At 36.6% G+C, this 23833-nt stretch overlaps 1 protein-coding gene across 4 annotated transcripts in view; it reads right to left on the bottom strand.

The window, feature by feature from the left end:
* The window catches only part of ZNF804A (zinc finger protein 804A), a 284124-nt gene that overhangs the window by 2346 nt on the left and 257945 nt on the right, over positions 1 to 23833 (bottom strand). For 3 of the 4 annotated variants that reach the window (XM_032406596.1, XM_032406609.1, XM_032406618.1), the window contains 2 exons: positions 13633 to 13763; positions 857 to 11373 (listed from right to left, as the gene is read on the bottom strand). In XM_032406596.1, the coding sequence (XP_032262487.1) occupies positions 8127 to 11373; positions 13633 to 13763 (3378 nt within the window). In that variant the 3' untranslated portion in view covers positions 857 to 8126. Of the gene's footprint in view, positions 1 to 856; positions 11374 to 13632; positions 13764 to 23833 lie in introns of those variants that run through there. The other variant, XR_004299793.1, reaches the window with a different exon arrangement.

The raw sequence follows: 23833 nt of genomic DNA on the forward strand, positions 1-23833 counted from the left end.
CAGTCCTTGGGAGGGTATGTGTGTGTGTGTGTGTGCGTGTGTGTGTGTGTGTGTGTGTGTTCCACAAAGGATGCCCGGAGAAACCAAAACTTTTTCTGCAGATTTGGAATACCAATGACATGAGCTCTGCACTCTTGTGGAATTAGGGGTAACTCCCAGCTGGGAACAGTGTACCAGTACTCCCCGTGGATGCTAACACTAACGGAATGATTTGGACTTCAGAGAATGTATTATTTGCTGAAGCAGGAATGGCAGTTAGTATCATTTAAAACAAGGTAAAGATTTGAAGGCGAGAGAAATCGAGCACATCTGAGGGCAAGTGAGCCCGCTTAGAAACTAGAACAGTACCTCCTTGTGAATGGCTGAGTTCCTTGCCAGGGAAAGTTGTAGGCAGTGCCTGATTTTAACATTCACACTCCCCTTTATAATCCTTCCGCCCCCTCAAAATGTCCCAAGCCTTCAATTCAGAAAGTTCTACGTGTGTTTTTGGAAGGCCTTATGGGACAGGGACACAGGCCAGTGTGGCCTCTTCTACTCAACCTCTTGACTGTGACTGTAGGGAGAGAGACAGAAGCATTGTCAGAGGGACCCTGTCCAGAAGTTCCAGGCAGTTCTTAGCATGCAGTACTTCATGCACTGGTTCCCGGAAAGGGACCAAGTCTTCAGTACCATAAAGAAGCTTCCAAGCTTCCAAGTAACAACTCATGAGATTTAGAACAACAGCAACAACAAAAACACTTGCTTTCACTAAGCTCCGAGCTCACAGTTTATGGGTGGATTTAATTTAAATTTATGTATAGAAATACGATAATGTGTTATTTTTTCATGTAGAAACAATTTTATTTTTCAATTCCACCTAAAACTCCATATTCAATGCCATTTTTAAAAAACATCTTTACTATTAGTAAATTCATTTTCCAAAATGCATAAGCTATTCTTGACATAGATGTGGACTCCAGCAACTTGACAGTGTAGCTATAATGAGCTTTAATAGCTACGTCCAGCTGTAGCCGCTTTTACCAGGATACAAAAGCATTTCTGGAGAGTCCCCTCTATGTTGTCGTGTTTAGGAATTATGTATATGAGAAAAATAACGTTATAGCCCATGAATACTGGAGAAACATTTTGATTCTCAATTTCACAAATAAATCTTTGTTTAGCAGTTGAAAAAGATACTGTCAAAATAGTGTTATATATTAGCACAGGAGAAAGGCAATCATATTGGCAATCCTTGGGTATACAAAATGCAGTTAAAGTTGCTAATATCTAAAATGTATTTAAAATATTACATTATGTTTCACTCTACCTAAGAAACAGTATGGCTTCACAAAGGTCATAGTCAGGATAGTTGCATTTAAGGACAGAAAATAGATTTCTCATCTCAGTAGAACATATTTCTATCATTTCTATCATCTTTGTTTCAGGACAACTGTTCTGGGGCTGGAAGCCTCTTAATAAAATCTATCACCAGTTTTAGTTTAATCATTTTAATGTGAAGATTGATGCCTTACAAACTCCCATAAGGTAAAGTAATAGCCACTTGTAAATAATCTAGATTAAAAAATACATTGAAAATGTAAGCAGATAGTTGAAACTCAAAGCACTAATTTGAAACTTAGTTTTCAAAAGTGTGTTTAAATTTAATATAGGCTGCAACATTTAGGTAGCTAAAATATTGGATTTTTAAAAACTCCCTCTCCTTGAGTTTAAGAGATATGATGGGGATTTGTTAAAAAGGCGGCAATGTGTACTCTAAGCCAATAAGCACTTAGGACTGACGTAATTAACTTAGGTACAGAGGTTCGTTTCAACAAGTACAATTAGGAGGATAAAGACACAGTGTCCAGGTAGCAAGTTTAGGCAATAAAAAGAGGTTGGATCAATTGGGAGCAATATAAAAGGGAGCAATACAAAAGCAATACAATTTAGAGCAATATGAACACCAGGTGGCATGTAATTTCTTCAGGATACAATATAGCACTGACAGGAGCTTGGAAGGAGCCAAAGATCTAGCCTTGTATAAAGTGGACCTTGGACTAAGTAGGGTAACCAACTTATTCACTCAGAAGGTATGCCGGTTAGAAGTCCAATTGTTGAACTAAGGCAGTGAGGCAAGAGGAAATGGGCTGTTTCATACACGGACATTAGAATCTTGCCTCTAGCTCACTGAATTTTAGTTCTTATAGAGTATGATGAAAATTCAGTTTTGGGAATAGTTGCTTGTTATAGAAATTAAATATGGAAGAGAATAGGAGAACCTGTTTGGAGAAGACTGAAGGGTAAATATAAGTCCTGCCTTCAAAACTCCTTCACTTAACATATGCGTACCTCCAAAAGAACCGATGTTTCCTGCCTATATTACCTATAAATGTAGTGAAGAATAAAATAGAATTTATATTCAATGAGGGAATTAAAATAGTCTTAGAGATAATACAAAAAAGACATGGAAATAATATGAAACCGAAATTATGATTAATTCAATGAAAATGTGATGAGATCTATATTCTAAAATCTAAAATTTATTTTAAATATTTTTTAAGATTTTATTTATTTATTTGAGAGAGAGAGCACAAGAGGTGGGAGGGTCAGAGGGAAAACGAGAAGCAGACTCTCCACGGAGCAGACAGCCTGACGCGGCCTTGATCCCCCGAGTTGGGGATCATGACCCAAGCAGAAGGCAGACGCTTAACTGACTGAACTACCCAGGTGCCCCTAAAATTTATTTTAAATAGTATGAAGATACTGAAGATAGAGAAAAGATGCTCTATAAAAATGATGGAAATTTATAAAAGATAAAATGCAGCAGTTAAAACCAGAATCCAAAAAAAAGAAAAATATTAGGAAGATATGTAAACAATATATTCAAAATATTGGCACAAAATGATACAACTGGTAAAAATAATTAGATTAACTAAAAGTAAGATTTTAGGAGATGAAAAACAGAAGAAAATTTGTTAAAATTTGTTAAACAAATTTTAACACTATTAGGTTTTTTTCGCCGGAGCTTCCGGGTTCAAGTAGATTCCCAGCTCATGTTCTCAAAGTATTGAAGGCTCAGGGCAGGTGCTACTATACAAGATGCATCTATGAATAAAAAGGATCTTGCTCTAGGCGTTTGGCTTAGTGAGCAATGGTGTGCCTTTGTGTAAAAAAAAAAAAAAATCTCTTCCTCTGTACCAGTGCAGACAATGCTAGGTGGGGGAGGAGGACACAATCCATGGAGCTGGCAGATGGCGGGCTAGATTTCAGGCATATTTGACACCTCAGAACAAATTGCACTGCTTTTTTACAGCTGCCTCTAATGCAGGATCCCGGGCCTCAGCTGATGATATAAGTAAGCCTTAAGCCTTTATCTAATTTTATTTGTGAGAGAAAATAAACAGCTTATTGGAAAGCATCCCTGGTGGCAACTTTCACTCCCAAGGACAGTGGCTTAGCTAGGCAAATAAGCAAAGGGGAAAAAAGTAAAAACAAGAATGAGAAATGGGGACTGCCACACAGTGGGGGAAAAAAGGGTACCAGTGAATATAAATTCAATCCATTTTGCTTGACTAATAATGACATAGCAAACTGGAGAGCTAAATATAGGATTTTGCAGGTCTGCTCTTTTTTTTCTCAACTTGAATATCTGAGTAACAGGGTATTTTTATTCATTTCTTTATCCCCCAAATCTAGTGTCTGACACATCATATGTTTGATGACAAGTACTAAAAGAAAGATGAAAGATGATAGATAGATAGATAGATAGATGATAGATAGGAAGACAGACAGATAGATAGATGATAGACATAGTGAAGCTTGTGCCTTCCTCCTGTGGTGGGGAAAGGGGTTCAAGTCATACTTTGATTAGTGAATATGGGGCTCTATTTTAAATGATTCATAGCTCCTTTAAAAGGAAGTTCTTCATGCTAAATGGTGTCTTGAAGTTCTAGTTTTTGGATCAAATTACATTTTCATTTAAATGGATTTAGGACCGTTTGGAGTAAAAATGGCTAACAATTCTGGAACTTTGTAATACCATCCACATACGTTAAGCACATTTTTTTCCTAACTCATTTTATTCCCTCATTGAACAAACTTTTACTGAGGGTTTCTTATGAGTCACATATTACATTGACTCAAGGGGCTCTACATATTACACTGACTCAAGGAACTCTTGATCTAGTGAGTTTGACAAACAAGGTAATATATTCAACACAGTGTTGATAACAAAATTTGTGCACAGCATGCTATGTGAGGCTAGAGGACAGGAAGCTAACTTATCTGGGGAGAGAGGGAACCCGGGAAAGAATTCCAAGAAGAGACTTACACTCGAGTGTGACACATTACTAGCTATCCAAGTAAAGACAAATATGGGGAGGAAGGCATTCAGGATAACAGAACATGATCACACAAAGTCAAAGATGATTGTAACTAAGTAAATTAGAATGGCTCCAGAGGAGTGCTGGACTGGATGGTCCTGAGTAGAGAGGCTGGCACCTAATTCACCATAGATTTTCCATGACATTCTTAGGACTCTGATGTTTATTTTTAGAGTAGTTAAGAATTCATAATAGGTTTTAAAGTAGGGGAGTGTCATAAAAAGATTGCATTTTAAAAATGTATCCCTGGCAGCTGTGGGGAGGATGGATAGTAGGAATGGGAAATTGAGGAAATTAATTTATAACAGCAAGTAAGCAATTCAGCTTATGGTCTACTAGGACTAGAACTATACAGAATGTACAGGCAGGAAAAAATTGAGAGAGAAAAAAAGTAAGGAAATAGGGTCAAAATGGTTTGTTGATTGATTTGATGTAGGCATGACACTCTGGCTTCTGATTTGGAAAACAGGATTTTGTTTTGCCTTTTTTTTTTTTTTTTTAATAATGGTGTTCACAGAGTTTAGAAACACAAGGCAAAGACCAGGTTTCAGTGGTATCTATAATGAAGGATCTTGAGTTTGAATTTTGAGTTCAAAACACTTGGCAGATATTCAGGCTGAGATGCCCCATGGATAGTTTGATATTGCTGTTCAACTCATAAAAGAATACATCTATATCTATATCCATATGTATATATCCATGTAGCTAGATATATATGAAAGAGAGAGAGAGAGAGAGATGGTAGTTGAAGTTATGAATGAGTTCCCTTACTGTCATCCAATGTGAATCCTTTTTTTACTTGGCTACTGTTACTTTCCATGTTCAGATTTATTTTATATTCCAAATCATTCATCTTTACAATAGCAAATACTATAGCAATGCTTGTAACTAGCAGACTAGAGACAGTGGGTAAGAGATAGTGTTGGAATCATTTAAATTTCCCAATTATATAGAATGTACAATAATTTATAACTGGATAGGACTGGAATTTCAGCTCCAGGATTTATGAACAAGCCATCATCCAGGGCCCAGCCCTACTGCCAGTATATGACTGTTACTCTGGCCTGACTCCTGCTACCATCAATATGCGCATGCCTGGTGGTCCTCTGACAGCCTCATTGCCTATTGAGTCCACCCTGACTTAACCTGCCTGATTGCTTTGCTCATTGTTGATCTTCAGTCCATCTGCCTGATTCACTTGATTCTGGGGTTGGTGTTTTCAAAATAGGTAATAAGTGTCTCATCATACATGCATTTTGAGTCTTCAATGTATAACAGATGCCCCAACTGTGTAAGCAATCTCTGATCAAATAGATCAAATACTCAGATGAATTATTTATAATCAGAATGGCTTTCATATGCTTAACTATCCTTCATTTCTTCTCCAGCCTTTGAAATCCATAAGAACCAATTAATTTATCTGTCAAGTTGAGTTTCAGTAGTTTTAACTGACAACTTCCCTCCTCAAACTTTTCAGAAATTTCTGTCATCTAGCTAATAAGTTGATTATAAGTAAGCAAGTGTATTCTGTTACACTAAAGAGTTAAGCACGCCAGACCATATCATTTAGCAAAAAGAAATGTAGGAAAGCAATAGAATTGGAGAAAAAAAATAAAAGGAATGATAACACGGAGAAAGAAAAATGGGAGACACACATACACACAAATGATGTCTACAATGAAATTGAGAAGGAAAAGGTCAAAGGAAAAAGGAATTAAAGAATAAGAACAAGAGGTAAGAGATGAACAAGTTGGGATGATGGTCAGAAGATGACAAAAAGAAGAGAGAAAATCTGCATATTTTAAAGTCAAACACTTGGTTTGATTTTAAACAGCAGAAGCAACGATCCTGATCTGACAGATTAAAAACAAACTGGGTCAGCATTCCCCAGTAGATATTCCCATCTATTTTATCTTCAAAGATAGTTTCAAACATTTTGCTTGGGGAAAATTCAACTGTTCCAATTTTAGTTCCCATTTTTGGAATGTGTTATCTCAGAACATATGAAATGGAATTGCTTCCCTTACTATTTTTGTCTTCTTATTTGTCAATCATAAAAAGGACATACGCAGTCTCTCGCAAACGTTTTTCAGGAAAACATTGACATCAATGATTATTATAGCAAATAATCAAGAAAGTAAACAACTTAGATTTTTCTCCCTTATTTCTCTATTTAAAATAGAGTTTAATATAGATTATTCTGTGATGGGAACATGCATTTATGCTCAGTATTATTTAGGGTAACCCATTCCTACAGTAGACAAAGGAAATAGCATTTCCTCAGTAGAGCATCACTTAAATGTTGCTTTCCCTTTGGAAGGACTTAACGTCCTGAGATTCATTGCCGGGTTGTCATAATCCTTTATCATTTGCACATGGTCAGGTGAACCCTCTCTACTAGACACATAGACTTTGTCTTACCAAGTGGCATGGACTGGGGTACATACATATTGGAAAGCGTCCATACTGGAAGAGTGTGATGTTCCTAGTTTTCTACTGAATAATTATATTCTTTAGTACATGTAGAAGCACTTGAGTGAATGATCATGCAGAGGTCATTAAAGATAAAGCAGAATCTGGAAGGGTGATGTGGAAATTTTCTAATTGTTCCTGGGTGATTTGGAAATATGATACAAACATGACTACTAGAAAGATTTGCAGAAGGAAGGGCTATTTATTTACTCTCCTTCCCACTTCCAGATTCTCAATTGAGAGTATATCCAGATACAGATTGTGTTAATGCCATTCTGTCCAAGGTGTTATATATGGAGAGTGATTAATTAAACCCATTCCTTAATCCATGCCAGTATTATTATATACATATATTTCCTGCATCAATTAAAAATAAGCATGATACATTTGAGAATTTTGACATACAGAAATGTTGCAAGAATTTATATTGGTTATTTGCTATTTCTTGTCTACCAGTGCTGTTGTACAGTTCCTGAAAGAATACTATGTATTTTGCATATTTTTGAGTTATCTACCCCCCCAACACTAACATTACTCTAACAGAATTTCCATGGTTTATTGTCTAGAGGGTCAGTTGTTCAGGAAATATAGTAAATTCTGAGTATAAGCCTCATTAGAACATACAGAAAAACAAATGGCCCTGTTATAGTTATTCCGAAGGATGGTATTACAGTTTAAGTATTGACAGAGCTCCAAAGGTATTCTCTTGAGCCTCTGAGGCTCAGAGATGCCAGTGTACAGAAGAAACAATGTAAATCCAAAACCTACTGTTACTATACATTCCCAGGACAGTGAAAACGAACTAAAACAAAGTTTGATTTACTTAAATACTTAACAAAAATTTATTGCAAGAGATATATTTCACTGAATTTACAGTTTCAAGGAACATGGTACAAAACATAGTGCCATCAGCTTTGTCTAAACATTAAATAGGTGCAAATACACAAAGGTTAAAAAAAAAAAAAACAAGGAGCATACTTTACAACATAAATTACAGTACTATAAATATATTTTATGTACATTATACATACTCTTAAGACACCATCTTAATATACAGCATATATTGTATTGATTTGCAAACTATCCAGTGCCTTAATAATATTATATATCAGAAACTTAAGAATTTATTTGCATCATTACACTTACAGTAAATGATTTCATATCAGTGAGGCCGGATCTTGGCTAGTTTATTTCCACCATTTAAATAGGGAATTAGTTATCCACGTAGATGAGCATTTACGCATATAGCAATAGTTTTCACAGGAACATTTTCTCTCCCTCGTATGGCGTTGACTAGAAGAGGGGCTGCAGTGGGATGACAGTAGGGTGCGGAGAAAGCAGCGAAGGAAAGAGGGCATGGGGTAAAGGTGGGAAAGCCAGATGGCTAGGATGAAGAACTGAAGCCGGGATGATTGGCATCTGAGGAGGAGCAACAAAAGGTGGCTGATTGCCAGGACAAAGCCGTGGTCCGACCGGTCCTACTGAGATCCGAGGTAACGGTGTTCTGGGGAGAGCCGGAGCTTGGGACAGAAACTGTTGGTGGGGCTGAAGCACTTTGAAGGTTCCCGCGGCGGCGGCGGCGGCAGCGGCGGCGGCGGCGGCGGCGGCCGCGTGCTGCTGCAGAACAGCGTGGTGGAGAGTGGTTACGGAGGTAGAACATAAGGGCTGCGGCAGAGGCAAAGGCTGCAGAGGTGTGCTGGGCGGTGGGAGGGCCGCTGGAGGAAAAGTAAATTTGACCTTGTTGGCCAGCATGTTGGGCGGCAGGATGTGCTGGTAGACCTCACAGGGCAGGTTTCGGAATTTCTCAGGGTTTTCTATTGGGATCAGTAGTGCCTGTTCTGGTAAAGCTAATGGAGCCAGGATTTGCTCTGTCGTTACAAAGGTGTGACCACTGACGGGTGCTTCCTTGAACGGTAAGGGCGGTTGTGTGTTAAGGATTCCCGAATTAAAACGCAGCCACTCGGTCGATGCCTCGTTCACCTTTCCTGGCGGAAGGGCCTCGGCCAGTTCGTAATGGCAGAGGTATGATTTCGGCTGTGACTGCCTCAAGCTCCTCTCAGGATTAGGCACCTTGAAAGGAATTTGCTTCTCGTGAATATTTATATCCTCACTTCTTTCTTGCCGTCCCAGCAAGGCGTTGTCCGTTTCTTCCTCCGTTGGGGCACGGGCTACGGGGCCAGATGCGGCGTGTTCATGGGAAATGTCTGCCGCTTCCCCGGAAGTGGCCGCCATCACCGGATGCTCAGCCTCGCCGCGGGCTTCGGGCGCAGCGGGACTGCCCGGGTGCGAGGTCTGAGGGTCTTCCGCCTGATCTGCTGGGCCGGGGTTCCTCTCCGCATTCGCAATGCCCTGTGCCTTTATTTCCCCGTTTTTGTCCTCACTTACTAACTCATCCTGGTGACGTGAGGAAGAATTGCCTTTCCTGGGATAATGGGTGTTGTCTTTGCGTTCAAAAGCTTCGGGTCCGATGTGGAATCTGCTTCTTTTTCTCTTCCGTTTCCTTTTAGGCTTACAGGGAGCGGAAGCCCGGGGCGGTCTCAGAAATTCCTCTGGTAAATAATTCTGTCGATTTAAGCTTTCATCTGAAGAGTAAGAACATGAATGTTGTCTACGTTTTCGATGGGATCTTTCTGATTCGTTAATGAGAGAATTATAGCCTCTTTTAACAGCCGGGTTCTGACTCAGGCAGCTCATGTCGTTCTGAAGAACGAGGCATCTGTGATCGTGACCACAGCTGGCCAGTCTAGCTTTCCAACCACAGTAAGTTCTGGAGTAAGTTAGATTAGGTTTCCCAGAATGTAGCATTGTTAGATTGGATTGTTCATTTAAAACAACTGAGTTCTTTGTACAGTGATTTTTAGAACTGATAGCATCATTACTATCATATTCAGTGTTCTGGGCTTTACATATTTCTTCATTTTCACTTAAGCATATGGACGATTTGGGCCTTTTATCAGGTAGCTGATGCGAGTCCAGTAATTGCTCTGCAGCTAGACACCGCTTTTCTGAAATTGTTTCCAGTAGATTTTTCCTAGTTATATCAGTGTAACTATTTTCTGATTCCATTTTGAAGCGAATTTCTGGTTCTTTGGTTTTCTCCCCATGGTGATGCTGACATAACTTTTTTCTTTTTTTCTTCCTTCTACTTTTACGGAACCAGTTTTCATGAGTATCTTTCAACCTTATTTTGTTATATTTCTCATCTAGAGTGTCCTGTTTCATTTGATTTTTAGTAAAATTGTATTTTTTTGTTCTTCTGATCCTACAGGAAATATTTCTATTCCTCTGACCCACAGTCTCAATTTTTCCAGAATTACAGTTATTGGAGGGAGTATCGGCAACCAAAAGAGGAGTGACTTGGGTGCATTCATTTCTGCTACCTCCAGTGTCATAATCGGCGAGTCCTACAAGAGAGGTGTTCTTGCATTCTGAAACTGGTCTCTTGCAAATGTCTTCTCCCCTCTGCTGAAAAGAAAGATCATTTAAGGGCAGCTTATTTTTATCTAGATGGTTGTTTAATTTAGCCGCCTTGAAGTCAAAACAGAGAGGATTACAGCTATAGGAAATTGATGGTTGCGTAGTTGTGTAAATCAGCATTTCTGATGGCCACTGAAGGATTGTGGATCCATCTTTGTTAAGTACAGGTACAAATGGCTCACATGGTCTCTTAGATAAATCTGTTTTTTTATGTAAGGTTATAGTTTCCTCTTCAGAATGTGAAGGGGCCAACATCTCAGGACCATAATTTTTGTTTGCAATTTCAACTGTAGATGCATCACTGTCCTTAACATTTTCCTCTGTTGTAGCTTGCAAAGATATGCAATCATTAGTGAAATCAAGAACTGTGGATTTATTTCCTAACAATTCAGAACTGTTATCACTCATAGGTTTGTCTTCATTAATAATAACATCTTCCAGTGGTATTTGATCTGCTAATGGGGCTGAATTTTGGCAATTATCTGCATCAGAAGATAAAGGGAGTTGAAACTGGCAAAATGAAGGTAATAAAAATGTATCTTTTTCACTAGAAACTTCTTTCATCTCTTGAGTGTGAGCAGTTTCTTTGTCAGTGCACATTCCTTCTGGTGGATGAAAAGAGTTAGCTTTCTCCTCAGAACTCAAAAGCACATCTGTTGGTGAAGATAGTTGAAGATGACAAGCACCAGGGACAAATTTCCTTTTTCTGCTAAATCCTTTTTCCACAGAGGCATCATCATTGTATTCGGAGAAGGCTGCAGCTGAAGACTCCAGCTTCACGGATGCTTTCTTTGGAAATGCAAAAGAAAAGCCAATTTTGTGTCTGTGAATTCCTTGGGCTTGATCCCCAATTTGGTTATTTTTTGCTGTATAATTATTTGCACTTTCTGGATCTGCTGCAACAGTGGTAACATCTCTAGTATTCTCTTCACTGTGAATCAAAGTATATTTGAAATCTTCCTGGTTATTAACTGAATCCACAACAACTCTTTGGGAAATTTCATTACAATTTTCTTTCACAGTAACAGTTGTTGACTTGAACATGGGGCCACTTCCAGGAGCACTACAAAAAGAAAAGTGTATATTAGGTAGGACATTTTTGAGGAAAAAATGTTCAAACATTTATATTTTAGAAATGTCATTATAAGATTTCTTTTTCAAATTTTAAAATCTTTGTAAGAGAATTACTTTCATATAGTATAGTTCCCTTCCATAGTGCTACAACTGCATTTAGTTATTGGTTATTGTTTGGGATAAGTTGGTCATGCTCTCTTGAAGTTACTTTTATAGCTGTCAACAGCAGTGCCAGGGACAGTCCTGTGTTCTCAACCAGTTCTTCCTGACCAAGATTCTTTAGACTCATGGCTTCTTCAGTGGTATTTTGGAGTACTGTAGAATCGCTAAAATAAAATTATTTAAATTCACAAATACTTAACATCATTAATACTATGGGGAGAATATGAGAAAGTTTTAAAAAAAATAGGACTTCAGAAGGGCTGGGAATTCAGTTCAATAATTCAATTCAGCCAATGTTCACTGAGAGTCTACCCCAGACGAAGAGGAATGTTGCAGTGCAAAATTATGTAAGAGATAATACTAACTTTAGAACTTTTTTAGACTTGCTATTCTTAATATTTAAAAATTACCCTGAAGTTATAAATAATATCATAATATACAGTAAGTATAGGACAAAAGAGTATTTACTTAAGATGTAATTTCTACTTATTTGGCATTGCAGTACACCATAAATAGTGGTTCTTAATAAAAAGAACTATACTGTCTGGCACATAAACAAGGAGCTACCTAAATGTCATCTTTACCGGAACAGAATCATGCTGTGCAGAATTTTCCATTCTATTAAATTTAGTTTCTTAGAAGTTATAAATGCCCCCTAATTTTTTAGTTAAATATTTTCTTTATCTAATCTGTAACACAATGGGCCATTTCACTGCCGTACTTGATATTAAGAAACAATACTGCTTCTTATTTTGCACATCTTTAGAGGCCCCAAATTAATGGGAAAATTGTGTACCGTGAAATATGTACTGTTATTGAAGAAAGTAATTTAGAGAAGAAGTTTTGCTTCTTTTTTCTTTTTTTAAAAGATTTTATTTATCTATTTGAGAGAAAGAGCACAAGCAGGGGGAGCAGCAGAGGGAGAGGGAGAAGCGGGCTCCCCGCTGAACAGGGAGCCCAATGTGGGGTTCATCCCGGGACCCTGGGATCCATGACCTGAGCTGAAGGCAGATGCTTAACTGACTGAGTCACCCAGGCGCCCCAGTTTTGCTTCTTGTGCATATCTTATTATTAACTCTAGTTTTCTCAATGTGTTAGAATTTACATTTGCAAATGCTACTTTCGGACATTAAATTGCACAGGCCCTATGATTCCCTATAACATTAACTTGCACTTGTATAATTTTTCACTTTTTACCACAGAGAGTAAAAATATCTGGTTGGTATGATTGAATAGCAGTTGTGTTTGTTTTTAGCAGTTCCCTAGAGGATTCAAAATACATTTAAATTTTATCTTGATTTTTCCAAACTTGACATCCCAAAGAATGTTATGATTTGGCAATATATTCCCTATCACTATATCCAGTATAAAATAGATTTGCTATTAAATAGTTTCATTTTAAACAATAATAAAAGAGGCCAATTTATTTTGGGGTAGGTGGAGAGAACACTCTAAAAAATTGTCTTCTTTTTCAAACAGTTTCCTGGCCTGAATTATAAATTCTGAATTGTAACACTATAACTGTTCACTGTTAGAAGCAGGTCAAAGTGTAAGATCTTTGAACTTCTAACAGTTGTTACTGTTTATTCACAGTGAAATTAATTTTGACTTGCCTCTGAAGTTCATAGGGTCTTTCTAACCTTTATTTTTTTTTTTATAAAAGATACTTTCAAATAAAAGTTCTCCAAATTTTCAATTAAAAAATAGTTCCTCTTAAAACTCCTTTTTTAACAAAGGTCATGAGATGGTGCTTTGTTCTCTTCTTCAATCGAATATTTTGAATTTCCACTAAGGAACAGAATGGCTTTCAGCTAAGTGTAAATAGCAGAGTAATTTGAAATTAATTTTTTTTGAAAAGTAAAATTATAGGAATATTGGCTTTATATTGAAATGTGCATTAAACAGGTCTTTGCATAAAATTCAAATTCAAATTACTGTCTGCAGCCCACAGAAAGCCATGAAAATGTGAGTCTCTTATTCTGGGTATAGAAATAAATAGAATTGTGCCCTTTATTTCTATGTCTTTTTTTTTTTTTTTTTTGGTCATTATGTTTTAAGAAAACTTAAGATTTCATTGCACACTCACCACACAGTTTCCTTTCTTAGCTCAGCCAGCTTGTGCAGGCGTTGGAGTGCCTTTTCCTGTTTTCTTTCATCTTTCCTGGATTTAGATGCTACATTTCGAGCAAATTCCCTTTGTTTCAGTTCTTTGAGCCTCTATTAAGAAATATGGAAATGATTAATAGTATTTGGCTCTATGGCAATGTTAAAGTTACTATTATTATTGTGGGAATTTTCCAGTACATTATCTTTGACCTCATCTAAGGAAAATACATTTGTGACAATTCACTTCTAGTAAAAATATTTTTTGTATCTTTGACTTGTGAAAATGCCAAGGTATGTTATTACATTATATTAAGGATATAGCTAAGCCTTAGCTAAACTGAAATTGAAAACTTTCATCTCTGCTTACTGATTCTTCTGCCAAGATTCTGTGGTTAATTCACATCAAACTGTTGGAGTCTTATAAACCCCTAATTTTCAAACAAATTTAATTAGCTTGTATATTTCAGTTATATATAATAAATTTCATCATTTTGAGGCACTGTATATTAGAAAGGTATGTGGGTCTTTTCATATTTTCTAAGAAGAGTAAATGTTTTATGTTAATCCATAAGGCAAATGACCTCTATTAATGTGATTTAGAACAATCCCTCCCCTCAAATATCAGGCACATTCCCCAAATAATTCAAGATCTGGGAAGAAAAGTGATAGTGCTTTTTAGAAATTCTTTTTACATTGGGCATATTTTTCATCTGTATTAAAGGAGCTCATTTTTTGGGTTGAAAAAGTTTTGGCCAGAAAAAGAGAATGTCAACTTGAATAGAATTGATAAATAGCCATGTATGTGGCATGCTTAAAGAGAAACCAAAGTGGTCCCATGTCCCAAATATTTTCAATATAGTCTTCTACAGAGAGAGTGTGTTAAAAATAATTAAAGTACTATTTTTTTCTCATGAAGGCTCATGGTGTTATGCATTTGTGATATGTCAGAGTCTTCGAGTAGGACTCTTAAGAGAATAAAGCATACACTGATCACATTTTTATGAAGTGATTGAATAAAGTCTTAATAAATGACTCATACATATACACTGGTGTATGCCAGGAGGTTATAACAATGCCTGGTATATAAAATACCTGTTCAATAAATAGCTGTTGATTTATATGTGAATCACTTAGACCCTCCAAATTAGTAAATTTCTCACCTCAAAAACAGTTGGTCATACTGAGGAAATAATGTCAGACGCCTGGTGATCCTGAATTATATCTACTTAATTTCACCTACATAGGACCATAGCTTAAGCTTCAAATAATATCCAATATTTTAACTGATGGGATTTATATAAGGTTTTTATATATACATATATATAAATTATTCCAGAATAAAGAATAAGTATTTTAAAATAATATAGAATATGATCATAAAAAATATCTAGATTTAGAGTATAATAGGGCAAGAAAGTTTTAGCTCTAAATTTTAGGTATTCATAATCTTGGTCACCTCTATTTCCTAAAACTTTGAAGTCGTATCAGGCCTTATTCAACAGACAGTTATTGAGCACTAGTGACAGTCACTCTGTTAAAATGGCTGGGATTTAAAAAAAAAGAGTAAACAAAATGTCTTTACCTTTATATGGCTTGTGTCTGTGTGTCTGTGAGTATGTGAGTAAGTGTATGTGAGTGTTTGTGTATATGCATTTTGCAGAAATAAGAGAACACACACAGGAAGAGATAATAGCAATCATTGATTGAGGTATTTTTATTGTGCAATGTAAGGACAGAAGAGGTGTGCCCAAAAAATCCCAAGAAGGTTACCTGTGAAAAGTGACATCTGATTTGAATCTTCAAGGATATAAAAAAACATGAAGAAGAAGGGTTGGATGTGGGAGGTGAGAGATTATTTCAGGGAAATTTTGTGTAAATGTAGAAATAGGAGCATGCGTATTCTAAAAAAAAAAAAAAAAAATGCAGGTAGAGAGAAGTATGGTTAAAACAGATTGTATGTGTAGAGGTGATGAGAACTGATGAGTTACAGGGTCTAACCAAACCAAACCTATCACATTATGAAATGTGCCTGGAGGAAACACTGAAGAATTTTAAACAATGCAATGCTACAATGGGATTTTCATTTTATCAAGAATCATTTGGGATCAGTATGCATGAAATTTTGCCATGGAACAAGACTGAAGACAAGGAGATGCATAAGTAGGATACTACAGTGGTCTAGGTAAGAAACACTAAGAACCTTTTATAAGGCAGTTGCAGTAGGGAGAAAAAGCAGAATTGGTGACTTATTTGATGTGCATAATTGAGTGGCATAAAGGATATTACCTTTACCAAGAAATACTACCTGCCATTGTAAGAAAGAGGCATTCAATCAAGAGAGGGTTTTGCCCTAGGAGGAGGATGTTAACAGAATTTGAAAGAAAATAGAAGCTAGATTCTCTAAAATAAACATTTAAAAGACTCAAAGTGCCAAATGAAATAAAGCAAAAAAAAAGTTGCAATACCAATGTAAAATTGTTCAAAAAATTTTTAACTCTTATTTATAAATAATGATATTTGAACAAATTGAGACAATTTATTTCCGATAAGATCCTTTGGGAGATGACAGATGACAAACAAGAAAGTTAGACTTGACTATTTTTAATAAAATCTTTAGGATATAAATTAATTTCTATTATATATATGTATATATAATAGTAAGTTAAAAATATAATGTTTCTAACAAAAAGCAAAGCTTTTCTAAAGGAAATATATGAAATGCCAAGAATTTTACTATTTACTGTTTCAAATTAACCATTATGGTTTGAATTACCTATTTCCATTGACATAGTAGTTAAAGATCAAGGAGTCCATCAATTACCAAATGCCAGTACCCAGTTGTGTTTTCTGTGAATAAGTGAGTGATTGACATGGCTGGAATAAGACTCTAGATGTGCATTTAGAGAACTGTGTATATTTAGAGTGTATATGTTGCTTTAGTCTTGTAGAGGTTGTCAAGAAGCACCAAGCTACTCTGCTCTATGGTTTTCAATCTGTGCTTTTAGGTTGGGCTGACTTGGCTGCAATGCATATATCCATTTATCTCTCAGCAAGTATTAATTGAGTGTACATTATGTGTCAGCTGTTACTCTAAGCACGGTTGATACATCTGTGACACGGAAGAGAAAAAGCCTGTTTGTTTCTTGAAATGTTCATGAGAGTTGAGAAAGACAGACATTAAGACATATATAAATTAGTTAGTTGTATACTTTGGGAGATAGTGAAAATTTTGGTGGAAGAAAAAGTTAGAGTGCATGCAGCAAGGAGAGGGATACCAACTTCAAATACAGTGATTAGGGAAGGGTTTCCATTAGGTGACTTTTCTGTTTCTGTTTAACAATGACCATAAACTTAATAGCTTAAAACAGCACAGATTTATTATCTCACGGCTTCTGTAGGTCAGTAGGCTTATACTTTGCTCAATCAAGGTGTTGGCCAGGCTGCATTCTCATCTGCAGGCTTGGAAAAAATCATCTCCCAAGCTCCCGGAAGTCATTGGTAGAATTCATTTCCTTGTGGTGGTAGGACTGAGAGCCCTGGCTCCCGACCACCTGACAGCCAGAGCCACTCTCAGCAATTGGAGCTGACAGCAGTTTCTTGCCCCATGACCCACTTAGAAGTCATCTTACAACATGGCAGTTTCTTCACCATCAGCAAGGAAGAGTCTCCATTCTGCTGAGACTGAGTCTTATATAACACAATCTATATAAATAAGCAACCTAATTAATGGAGTGATATCCCATTGCTTTTTTCCTATTTTATCAGTTAGAAGCAAACCACAGTTTCTATCCACATTCAAGGGAAGACTAACTGGGGGTCGACTCAGGGTGTGTCCCCCATAGAAATTGTGTCTCCTCATTGACAAAGTGATACTTGAGTAAAAACTGTGCTCTACTCACACAGAACAGTCAGAGTAAAAGGAGTAGTGAATTGCAGATTATTTTGTTTTGATTACTGCTCTTAGCTGCATGTTAGCACTGATGTTCCTTAGCTGCAAGTTTATAAGGGGCAGGGAAAAGAATGATCTGAACCACAACACTAGGCAAGTGACAGATGATAGAGGAGGAGAAAACTCAGGTCTAGTTTCCAGATGGTTCTGCACTATATGCAGGCACCGCCCAGAAGTAGACAGTGCAGCACTCCAGCCTTTTTCTGGGACATTCCTCAAGGACAGTGATGAAAGGAAATCCTCCCAGTGGACAGACTTTGGATCAGTGAACTGTTGTTCATTTTGCTTGGGAGGAGAAATGGCCGGAAGAGATATACTGATTCATGGGCTGTGGCCCATGGGTTGGCTGGATGGTGAGAAACCTGGAAGGAACATAATTGGAAAATTAGTGACAAGGAGGTCTGGGGAAGAGGTATGTGGCTGGATCCTTCTGAATGGTCTAAAAACTTGAAGATATTTGTGTCCTGTGTGAATGCTCCACAAAGGGTCACCTCAGGAGAAGAGGATTTTTATATTAATGTAGATAGGATAACCTGTTCTGTGGATACCAGACAGCCTCTTTCCTCAGCCTCCCCTGTCACTGCCCAATGAGCTCATGAACAAAGTGACCATGGGGGCAGGGATGGTGGTTATACATGGGCTCAGCAACATGGACTTCCACTCATCAAGGATGACTGGCTATGGCTACTGCTGAGTGCCCAATCTGCCAGCAACAGAAGTCAGTACTGAGCCAAAACAAATGAAAAAAGAAAACAAAACAGAAACATACTCATAAATACAGAGCACAAACTGGTTGTTACCAGAGGGGAGGTGGATGAGATAATGGGTAACATAGGTAAAGGAGATTAAAAGGTACAAACTTCCAGTTATAAAATAAATTAAGTCACGAAGGTATAAGGCCAGCAGAGGGAATATTGTCAACAATATTGTAATAACTTTGGTGACAGATGGTAACTAGACTTATCATGGTGATCATTTTATAATGTCGAATCATTATGTTGTATACCTGAAACTAATATAATATTGAATGCCAACTTCAATTAAAAATTTTAAAAGATAAACAAAAAGTGGAAACAAAACAAATAAAAAACAGCGAGCCCTCAATATGGCACCATTCCCAGGGGGTGATCAGCCAGTTCCCTGGTGGCAGGTTGATTAAATTGGGACAGCTTCCTTTTGAAAATGAGTGTTTTGTTCTTCCTAGAGTACATGCTTCCTCTAGATATGGACCTGTACATTCCATGTAATGCTTCTGCCAAAACTATAGTCCATGGACTAACAGAATGCCTTATTTATCATCACAGAATTCCACCCAGCCTTGTTTTTGATCAAGGAATTCACCTCACAGCAAATAAAGTGTGACAATGGGCCTATGTTCATATAATTCACTGGTTTTATTGTGTTCCCCACCGTCCTGAAGTAGCTGGTTTGATAGAATGGTGGAATGGCCTTTTGAAGACTCAGTCACAGCTCTAGCTGAGTGGCAATACCTTGCAGGGCTGGAGCACCATCATCTAGGAGGTTATATATGCTCTGAATCAGTGTCCAACATATGGTGCTATTTCTCCCATAACCAGATTGAAAGGTTAAAACTCAAGGGGTACCCATAGGGATGGCACCACTCAATATTATCCCGAGTAACCTACTAGTAAATGTTTTGCTTCCTGTACACACAACCTTATGTTCTGCTGGCCTAGAAGTCTTAGTTCCAAGTGGAGGCATAATTCCACCAGGAGACACATCAATGATTCCACTGAACTGGAAGTTCAATCTACTACATTGCCACTTTGGACTCCTTAAGCTGCTGAATCAACAGGCCAAGAAGGAAGTTGATGGGCTGGATGAGATGATACGTCCTGGTCATCAAGGGGAAATGGACTGCTGCTCCACAATGAAAGTAAGGAAAATTATGTCTGGAATACAGGCAACCCTTTTTGATGTCTCCTAGAATTGCCATGTCCTATGATTAGAGTCAATGGAAAGCTACAACGACCCAATTCAGGCAGGATTATTAATAGCCCACACCCTTTAGGAATGAAAGTTTGGGTCACTTCACAAGAGAAAGAACTGCAACCAGCTGATGTGCTTGCTGACGGCAAAGGGAGTAGGTGGTAGAAGAAGGCAGATATAAATACCAACAACAACCATGTGACTAGCTACAGAAATGAGGACTATAATTGTCATGGGCATTTTTTCCACATTTTATTATGGATATGAATATATATATTATGAATATTTATGAATATATATAACCTTTATTTTCTTCCCTCCTTTATCCTCTTATTCTATAACATAAGATGTATCAAATTTACATCATAGTATTTAAATATTAACTTTACATCATAGTATTAAAGTTCCAGGGTATCAAGGAGAAGAGTGAACGCCACCCAACCACTTTGCATCCTCTTCTGAGGAGTGAATGTGTTTTTGGTTGTAGGCAGCATAGTTGTATCATGTTATGAAGCATATGACCTGTCATTACTTTTATGTGGAGATTCACTATAGTTTAAAGTGTGCCTATGGGTGAGAAGTTGACAAGGAGTGGACTTGTGATGGTTAACTGTATGTGTCAACCTGCCTAGGCCATAATATTTGGTCAACTATTTGGTCAATATTTGGTCAAAGCCAAGTATTTGGTCAAATGTCCTGATGTCACTGCGAAAGAACTTTTTGAATAAGATTAACCTTTAAATCAGATGAGTAACCAGATTTACTCATTAAACCCTAGGAAAGAAGATTACCTTCCATAATTCATTCAATCAGTGGAAGTCCTTACAAGCTAAGACTAAAGTCCCTGGGGATGAAACAATACCTCCAGACAACCTCTGGACTTGAGACTGTAACATCAACTCTTTCCTGATTTTCCAGGCTGGTGGTCTGCCCTGCCAACTTTGGACTTGTCAGGCCCACAATTGTGTGAGCAAATTCTTTAAAATCTCTCCTTGTCATCTATCTATCATCTATCTCTCCATCCACATATGAAAAGTAAATGCACACGAAGTTCTGTTTCTCTGGAGAACCCTGATTAATACAATTTTTCACCAGAGAATGGGTAGTCTGTGGTAAACCTTGCAAATTGCCTTCACTTTATCAATTATAACCTTCTACTTCTCATTATTAACAGAATTCCAATTTGGGGGCTAAGAAAAGTACTCAACTAAAATAGTTAAAATCCCAACCTCCTTTGTAAATAAGAGTGGCAAAGTGATACATGCCTCACTAACTGATGAATTGTAAGTAAATATCTCTGAGGAGGACGTCCCTGAAAAAAAAAAAAATTAAAAAGGAAAGTCTCATTAGAAGAAAAGTTCCCTTTCTGGTTTTTTGTTTTTTTTTAAACCCTGTCATTTGCTTCCTGCTCATGTGTAATTGTGAGTCTAAGATGGGCAGCAGCCATCCTTCAGTTGTGAGGCTATCAGCTTGGCAGAGAAGGTCTAGATGCTAAAGACAGCAGAGCAAAAAAATAAAAAGATTCCTGTTCCCTAATAGTATCGTTGAATTACTAGGACTGATTACTTATGTAGTTTGGGATAAAAAAAAAAAAAAAAATCCAACTTATTTGAGTTTTCTCTTACCTGCAGCTGAATATAATCTTAACTTATATACTCAGTGTGTGACTGGATAATTCACTTCATATTCTTAGATCTTTGCCTCTACAGATGAAGATGCTGATGATACCTAAAGTTCTTTCCAGTTTTTACACTCTAAGATCAATGTTTTCAATGCCATCATTTATGCTGGATTTAGATGATAGTAAATAATTGATATAGTTAGAATAATAATAAGAATTACCTTGTTAGGTGGTTTCCCTTCTACAAGTAAATCCATTACTGCTTTGAATTGTTCCAATACTGCTGTTCCTAGTTTTGGATTTCTTAGTAAGTTAATATATCACCCACTATTAGTGTTTCCACAAGTTAAAAATTTCTTTTGAATTCCCAAGAGTTGTTTCTACCAAGAGCTATTTTCAAAGGCTTTTGAAAAACTAAGTATGATTACTATCTTACATAGAAGTGATACCCTCAAAGAATTACAGTTCAATCACCATCTCTATTTCCTGAATCAATTTGGCTCTCTTGGAAGACACTATGCAGTGGGTACTATTAGAATATTAGCAAATAAATTTCTTCAGAGAAGGTTAAGATATTCAAGTGAATGGTATCACACTTCATTGTGTAATTTCCTTCTAGTCATTATTTAATCAATGGCATTATGCTGAGTGAACCTGTGGAAAACTCTTTTTAAAATTTCTTTTCCCATTACTATCATGAATGTGTATCATTTGGACATTTCTCATGGCAGCATTAAAAGCATCTAATCTCTTAATGGCATATCAGATCTGAACAATATCTTTCCCCAAGGCCTCTCATTCTTTAGATTCCATTAACTCAAGTTTCTCTTTGTGGACAAAAACTCATTCTAGTTCTAATATAAAAGTCATTGTAATCTGTATGTGTTCTGTCTAAAACTGATTTTCCAACCATTCAGTTCATTTTCTTAAGTGCTGGATCAGAAGTGTCTCGTGCATTGTAAGTGCTCATGAATGCTTGTCAAATTGAATTGGCACAGGATGGCAGTGATTAATTTCCTCATATAATAGGAAGCTTTGAAAATTTACTAACAAAAATCTCAATAAGATCTTTGGTAGTACAAGGGAAGCAATGGAAACTCTGGTATAAAAATGTTGACACTTATATTTAAAAATACATAAACAACTTGAGGGACCTGAAATTGAACAAGAGTAAAAAATTATGGTTTGATTTTAAAAGGAAATATCATGCCGCTATTACCAAGAAGAAGTGTAAAATATTAGGAATATTGTTGTATTATGCTCTTTTTAAAAATAGCATGCTAATAATTTATAATATAATCAAATATATCTGTACCTGTAGAGTAAAAATTCCAGAAAATATGCAACATATTGATATTTCTCTTTGTAGAATAAAATCAGAAGAACTGTACTTTTATTTTCCACTATATGGTATTTTTCCTTTTTTTTTCTTAGTAGTATGTTTTACTTTTACTTTGAGAAGAGATTTTTAAATTTAAATTTGAAATATTAAAATTAGATATATTTAAAAACTGAAATAAAAATTGCCATTATGTGGATCCTCTCATCATATACTCATATTTATGGTCTAATAAATAACTGAATTGTTCCAAATATTTCTAAGCTCTCTCAACATGCACAAGTAAATCAATATAACCCCCAAAAAGACAAAATCAAACTCGTGAATTTTTATGTACAGAATTTTTAAAAATATGAAATTATTTGTGGATTAATATTTTTATCATATCTTTGGTATAAATATAGTGGAAAATAATATATAGGGACAATAGTCAAAATCTGTGGGAAATACAATATTATACTACAGAGATATAGATACATCTTTTACTCTTTCTTTCTCTCTCAAAAATGTTTATATATGTAATTGTAAGTGACTTATCACTTCACATATAATGAAGAAATTATGAGTGAAGGGTCAACAAACATTTTCTACTCTATGGAGGAATTTACTTTGAAGTAACTTTATGGCTATGTTTCTTAGACATGTAATAAAGGCAGAATATCAGTTGTGTTCTTAGGCAGTTTTGCTTATGACTGAAGATAACTTCTGTTTGGAAAATTGTGTTTGGGCTGAGAAGAAGGTGAAGGATTTATTAACACTTGGTAAAAAGCTGTCACTGGTGACCTCCCTGAGTGAAAACTAGATTTGTCTCTTCTCGGAGCCATACAAGTTATACCCACGGGAGCCTTTAGCAAGAGAGAATAGTTCCTATATGTGAGATATGGCTCACATATCTACCCAATTGATCCCCTCTCTTGGCAACTAAATTGTAACGGAATGCCAAAGGACAGAGCTCCAGAACTGCTGTGAGAATGTGAAGATCCCAGCTGGAGAGAAAACACCTGTTATGATATGATGGCCTGTATTTTTTTTTTATTATGTTATGTTAATCACCATACATTACATCATTAGTTTTGTTTTGCTTTGTTTTGTTTTGTTTACCTTTAAGGTTTTGGTAACATTTTTTTTCTGATTTTTTTTTATTATGTTATGTTAATCACCATACATTACATCATTAGTTTTTGATGTAGTGTTCCATGATTGTTTGCGTATAACACCCAGTGCCCCATTCAGTACATGTCCTCTTTAATACCCATCACCAGGCTAACCCATCTCCCCACCCCCCTCCCCTCTAGAACCCTCAGTTTGTTTCTCAGAGTCCA

This window comes from Phoca vitulina, unplaced genomic scaffold (genome assembly GCF_004348235.1).
Source record: "Phoca vitulina isolate PV1807 unplaced genomic scaffold, GSC_HSeal_1.0 scaffold1, whole genome shotgun sequence".
NCBI classification, from domain to species: Eukaryota; Metazoa; Chordata; class Mammalia; order Carnivora; family Phocidae; genus Phoca; species Phoca vitulina.